This window comes from Eurypyga helias, unplaced genomic scaffold (assembly GCF_000690775.1).
Source record: "Eurypyga helias isolate BGI_N326 unplaced genomic scaffold, ASM69077v1 scaffold40693, whole genome shotgun sequence".
In the NCBI taxonomy this organism is placed as follows: Eukaryota; Metazoa; Chordata; class Aves; order Eurypygiformes; family Eurypygidae; genus Eurypyga; species Eurypyga helias.
In genome coordinates, this window is record NW_010242557.1 from 26,309 (window position 1) to 32,902 (window position 6,594).

At 37.0% G+C, this 6,594-nt stretch overlaps 1 protein-coding gene across 1 annotated transcript in view; it reads right to left on the bottom strand.

The window, feature by feature from the left end:
- The window catches only part of LOC104507747 (golgin subfamily B member 1-like), a gene marked incomplete at its 3' end in the record, with an annotated part of 31,365 nt that extends 26,138 nt beyond the window's left edge, over positions 1 to 5,227 (bottom strand). The window contains exons 1-6 of the mRNA XM_010149122.1: positions 5,183 to 5,227; positions 4,381 to 4,524; positions 3,090 to 3,236; positions 1,843 to 1,965; positions 1,025 to 1,192; positions 465 to 650 (exon numbers count right to left, since the gene is read on the bottom strand). Of these exons, the coding sequence (XP_010147424.1) occupies positions 465 to 650; positions 1,025 to 1,192; positions 1,843 to 1,965; positions 3,090 to 3,236; positions 4,381 to 4,524; positions 5,183 to 5,227 (813 nt within the window). The remainder of the gene's footprint in view (positions 1 to 464; positions 651 to 1,024; positions 1,193 to 1,842; positions 1,966 to 3,089; positions 3,237 to 4,380; positions 4,525 to 5,182) is intronic.
- Positions 5,228 to 6,594: the final 1,367 nt, after the last annotated feature.

Below are 6,594 nucleotides of genomic sequence, written 5' to 3' on the forward strand. Positions count from 1 at the left end.
AAACCAATTTTTTTTTCCATGCTCTCATGCTAAAAAGTGTGCCAGATAGCTCACAGCACAAGTGATCTGTCAAACAGCCATTTGTGTCAAGAATAATTACAATAATCCAAAAGCACTACCAGCATGTGAGCATGTTTGCATCCCCAGATGTAGGGCTACAAGAAGGAGATATTCGGAGGTTCTTCAACTTGAATTCTGCACGACTCATTCCACGCTATTACACCCTAGTTCCTCCATGCCCAAAACACCAGCCACATCCTTAAAAGTCCTTTCTTGCACAAAACTTTCAACTTCAATTACCTGCACAAACCACCTACTGCTGCAGTATTCTCATTTCATCTGATTAACATACAGGTCTTTAGTCAAAGACCATACAAAATTAAAACAGATGTTTCTTAACTACTGAGATATAAACACTACAGCCGCCAAAAGAACCTAAATATTTTTACAGTGTATTTACTTACATTTTCCATATATGTAGCTTCTTTTCCTTGGAAACACTCTCTTTCCTTGCTCTGAATATTTTTAAGGCTCTCAATCTGTTCCTGGAACAAGCTGCATTTTTCTTCACTGTCTCCAACCTTCCTGGTAAGGTTCTGAACTAGAATTTGCATACTTTGAAGTGATGACTCTCTAACAGCCAGACGATTCTTTAGAACGCAAACCAAAAGACAATTAAAATAATGGACCCAGAAAAAAGATACAGCAACCATCATGAAACCATCTCCTAGCCCTTCCCTCGGTTAAGGTAACATTAAACTCAATATTCAGGTTTGGTTTTAATTTGAATGACATCTGTCAGCAGATTCTGAAGTTGATATGAATACATATAAATACTACTGACAAAATAGGTAAATAAATATAGATCTACTAACATCAGTGAAAATCATTAGTAAAGCATTTTTATTCACATGAATAACTGCAGAGGATTTGTGCTTCAGAGAAGGATCCACTGCATAATGCAACAGAATTCATTGAATCATTGAAACCTTGATGAGATTTTGTATCTGAGCTGCTAATATACCTTCAATTCTTCATTGGGCAGGAGTGTTTCATTGGCAACACCACTGGATCCACACGCTATCTGTAAATCAATGATATAAGCATCTCTTTCAGCTAACTTCTTTTCTTTCTCTGCCAGCATGGCATCCATCTCAGCCCCACGACACTGCTGGGCCTCCAGTTCAACGTTCTGAAAATGAACAGACAGCGTTGCTTGTATCTATATACTTCCACCACCTACAGCACAGAAGAACGATTTGCATTATTTCCCTACTGCCTGTATTAGGGTACTGAAAAAATGACCATCAAATTTATAACCTGGTTCAATTTTAAGTGTAATCTTTTCCTGAATCTTTCTCCCTGAAGTTTTGCAGCTTTCACATTCCTGCCACTTCACGCAGCGAACAGTCACGTCCACAGAACACATCACTGCGTTTCCTCTACAAACTGTAACACAAAATCATCCCTTCCCTACATTTCTTCCATTATGACTTCTTTGCAACAAGAAAAATCAAAGCAAAACTGCATTTTTTTCAAAATACAAGCTTTAAATACAACATTAACCCACAAACTTTGTATTTGTGTATGCTATTCCATTAAGTTTCAAATGACTACAAAAGTATCCTCGAGGATTCACAGTGACAGAATTCTCACTGTATTTGCTCAGGCAGGTTGCAGCATACAAACTTTTCGGTCTACTCAACAGAAAACTCCCAGAATACCTGTTCAGTAACGTAACATATAATTGCATATAGAAATATATTTAAGTAAATACATTTAAACATAAACCTATACCACAAATCTGAAAAGCCACACACTTAGCATCATATAAAACACCACCTTTTTTTGTAACTCTTCATTTTTCTGTATGATCTGGGATTCTAGTTCTTCAATTCTCCTTCTCAGTACTAATATTTTCCCACGATTCGCTGCAGCATTTTCCTGGTCACCATCTTTTGATGCCTGTAAAAACAGGAAATTTTGCATCTCTACCTATGCAGACAATACTGGTGAGAAGAAGTGGACTTTACTCATGCTCTGGGTTTCGGTTCTCTTATATATTACATATTCCATGCAGAAGCTAGGCATTTCAGGCACAGAATCCGTACCAAGGTTGTAAAAATTTCCGTGTTTAAATTATGAACGGTAACTGTTGCTGCAAAGTGGACTGCAACGTGCAGTAAGGGCTTTCATTTCCTCTGACAATTGTAACCCATATAATCTGGCAAGTATATTCCATAGAATCCAGAGGGGAAAAAAAAGACTACAGGGGGAAAAAAGTGTAAATTAAACTGTTCCTAAGCACAATGTTTCCAATCAGAATTTTAGCACGTGTAATCACTGGATTATAGAAATTATTTGCCATTACAAAAGAAATCAAGTGCAATTGCTAAGAATATGCTTTATTAGTAAAACAGATTGAAAGCACGAATTATTAGCTACTGCGTGTCTTTGAGGACACCTAGGGACAAACTGATCTGTGTCTTTTCCTTTCCAGCATACTCTAAAAAAAAAAAGAAACCAAATGCCCTAGAAATACTAAAGCCTCACTAATGTTATTTTAGAAGCTGTATGTAGTCAAAATACGCTATTTTGAAGAAATACAGATATATTCACACAACTACACTATTACAAGCAGATCTGAGAATCTTTGTTGAAACACTGGTCACTTAAATGAGACACGGCTACACTTAATTTACATTTTGCTACCAAGGGCATTTTTACATTTCCATTATTATCTTGGACATTAAAGTAACAAGTTAGGTTTTGCTTTTGTTTCCTCTCAAAAACTTACCTTCCTGATTTCACATGTGTTAAAACTTTGAGCTGCTAATAAGATGATGAAGATCTGTAAGAATTTTTTTACTAAAACAATTTGAAAGGAATGTACAATTTTATAAATTTCTACAGAAAGATAAAAGAATGAAACAGAAATACACAGATGGACTAACAGCATCCACACAGTCTATTCTGACAGTAATCTGCCTCGGCTCAAAATGTGAACTCAGTCCCACATTTGAGTCGAGCACACAAAACAGTCCACAGGCTTAGAGAAATTGTCTGCTTTCAAATGTAAGGATGCTTACCTTTTTTTGTTCTGCTTTCCCCTCTAAGCTTCCTGATACTGATAACTGTTTCTTAAGTTCTTCCAGCTGTGAGGTTAATGATGCAACCTTGGCTTTGTTTTGCAGCTTCAACTTGGAAAGTTTGGTATCAGCAGATTCCTTCTCCTCCTGCAAACATCAGAGTCACGAAGGATTAAATTAGCTACATGAAAGCTACATGCATCCTTCAATTCTTCCATTATAAAAAGAGATTGAAATCTATTAGTGATTACAGAAAAAAGTGATTACAGGAAAAAAAAAAAATCTTTTCCCCTGAACAGACATTATAATGTCCCGTGCAATAGGTTTTCCTGTATGAAACAACCTTCCTCTCATTATTAAAACTTTCTGCATATGATTTTTTTTATTGCTATAGAGAATCCAAGGCATTACAGTGTTAGAAATTTAGCTTTTTTTTTTTTTTAAACATTACAATTCAGGGCTTGATATTTTAACAAGAGTTTGGGGCAAGGGGTGGGGGTGTTACATGCAAAAAGAAAGGCACCATCACAATACTACAAAAGCATGTTTCATTTTGTTCCAACAGACAACTTAATTTACAATGAGTTTTAAAAAATTCAGTTAGCCGGTGTCCACAGAAGACGTTGTTTCTAAAGTGTAAAAAAAAGTTTCTTGCAGGAACAGACCAACCTTATGACTGTTGAGAAATAACAGAGTAAAGACTAACAAACCCTCAAAAGTCTTCAGGATATTAGATATAAACTCATTCTAGTCCCTTCCTTCCTAATGCCAGTCAAAAGCAGAGGACAATATATAGTAGTATCAATAGTAAGACCATCATACAGTAAAAAGACATTTATAATGGAAGGAGAAATAAAAAATTATCTACAGAAATTCAGTTTGAGGTAAGTGGGCATCTTGCTTACATCCAGTAATGATTTGGGTGGTATTATTCCCCATACTTAGCCTAAAATGACCATGTGCCCTTAGCTCTCAGAAAGTCCCTTGCAATTATTGCATCTGCTCATGCAGATTGGGGTTGGAACTAGATGATCTTTAAGGTCCCTTCCAACCCAAACCATTCTATGCAAGGAACACATCGCCTGTGTAATACCCAAACCCAGTTACAATTTTGGAACTGAAGACACACAGGCAAAAAGCAGCAATGCCCAGGAACCACAACACCTAATTGTGACCAACGCTTCTTGACTATAACTGACTATAAGCCTGTATCTACAAAAACAGCTCACGATAAACAGGACTGAATAGGGGGTTTAAAGAGTCTTTTTGACAAGAACACATGCACATTTACCTTTAACTGAAGATCTTTATTCCGAAGCTCAGCATCCTTCTTCCTGACCAGCTCCTTCAGCTGTGCTACCAGCTTTTCAGTGCTTGTCAGCTGTTCAGTCAAATCAGCCACCGACATGCTTCCTGCATCTTGTAGGCCTGCAGCCTTCAGATATTAAAAATACTTTGAACAAACGAAACGGTGCAGACAATACTGCTGCTGCAAAGTTTTCAGTTGGTGTTTGTCTGGGTTTTTTTACAACATTCAGCAAATCTTATTCCAGTTCAACACTAAAACCTGCATCTAGCATATGTACCTATACCAGACCATTTTTAGCTAAATTCCATAAACACAGTAATTATAAATCTTAGAAAGTAGTTTAGGAGTATTAGTTTTAACTATGGCAAAGCCATCAAAGCATCCTACCCATCTAAAACTGAATTTCCTCATTTACTGGATTTGCATTGTAACAACCAGCAGCGTTACTGAACCTAGTGGCAATAAAATATTGATATCGAACATACTATGCACAAAAACACCCTTGGGATAAAGCTTATGTAATTCCTACAAATGTTTTCTTAAAGATGAGCATAGTGAAGAGGAATAAAACAGCTGTGTTACACACGAGAGATGAAATAGCACGTAGACAAGAAGCAAGAACCCAACCTGACTTTTAGAGTCCTTAAACTGAGTTAGGGTAAAACTAGCTAAGCAACTTAGGTATGAAAGAACAAATACACACAATTAGTGTGTCATCAATCAAAGATCCTCCATGTCAGAAATTCTTAAGAAAATATTATTTTAATAGTAATCCAATACTTACTTCTGTTTTGGAAGGAGAAACATCTCCACTACCCCATTTCCACATAGTTTCACAATGGCTATGAAAACATAAATGAGATAATACCACAGTAAGCATCAGTGACAGATAACTGTAGTTAACTCGTACTTCTCTCTACATACTTCACTGTAAAATCCTTGAAACTAGTTTGTTAGTTCAATTCTGACAGCACCTCTGACCTCCACCACATTACCAGTTGTGGAGAAATAATGAAATTATGTACAGAATATGCATGTCTTTTCTAAAAACCACGTCAGTAAGATGTCAATACTACCAAAAATAATCCAAAGAAGTCTTTAAAGAGCAAATGCCATAAAGTATTATTCAGCATAATTCCTTCTCCCACATACAAACAGAAGATACAAACCCCATATAGTTTGCTAATATTTAACCTGACCTTAAACACTGCCTGCCACTGCACTATAACAGGGATGGTATCAATGCATATTTCTATAAAGCAATGCATAAAAACTAAAAACATGAAAGAACAAACTGCATTAATTGCTGTGTAATTGCAGAATACCTGACAATTACAACCCTGAGGCTGCCGATCAGCATATAAAATGCCTGCATCTGAAACCCCAGCAACAGCGAGTATTCCTTGCTGCTTTTGCTCACAATGCACGTACTACCTGTTTCTAAACGGCATCATAGTACCACACATACTTACAGTTTCTGATCACAGAAAAGCGCAGCTTCCGAATAAACACGAGTATTGGCCGTAACAAGGTCTCACAAAGCAAAATCCTGAAGATGGTGTCAGTACCAGGCAGCTCAAAGGTTAAGACCTTCACTGAATAATAGTGACAAACTCGTTGAGAAAAAAAAATGGGCAAAGTCTATGAAATCGCCCATGCAGTAAACTCCAGAGTGTGTCCTGGAGATACAACCTTAAGAGCAGACTAACATATCTTGCTCAGCCTCTGGATGATACTCCGCATAGCGGCATGAAGTGAGAAGAGAAGCTGTACCCGTTCAATAATTTTCACACTCAACCAGCAACATCCAGAGGAAAATAAACTGTCCTCTTTAATCTGTATAACTACAAACTTTTGAAATATGCCCGCACAGATCAGTCCTGAATTTGGAAAGCAGTTTACATTAAACATCAGCACACAGCTTATCTTGAAAAGTATGCAGAATGATAGCAGAGGCTACTTTTAAAGCTGTTTATCATTTGAAAGCTAAAACGAGGAATCAGACAACAATCTATGGTCTACATTATCTACAAGGACAAACTGGGCTAAATCTTTTCTGACAATAAAGTCAACAAACAAGCTGTGGGCTTGGGGATGGGACTTATAGAACTTCTAAGTAAAAACCCCTCATACTCCTCCAGAGCCGTAACACCAAATCTGTCCTCAGCAAAAAGCTCATTTCATAGAATCACAGAA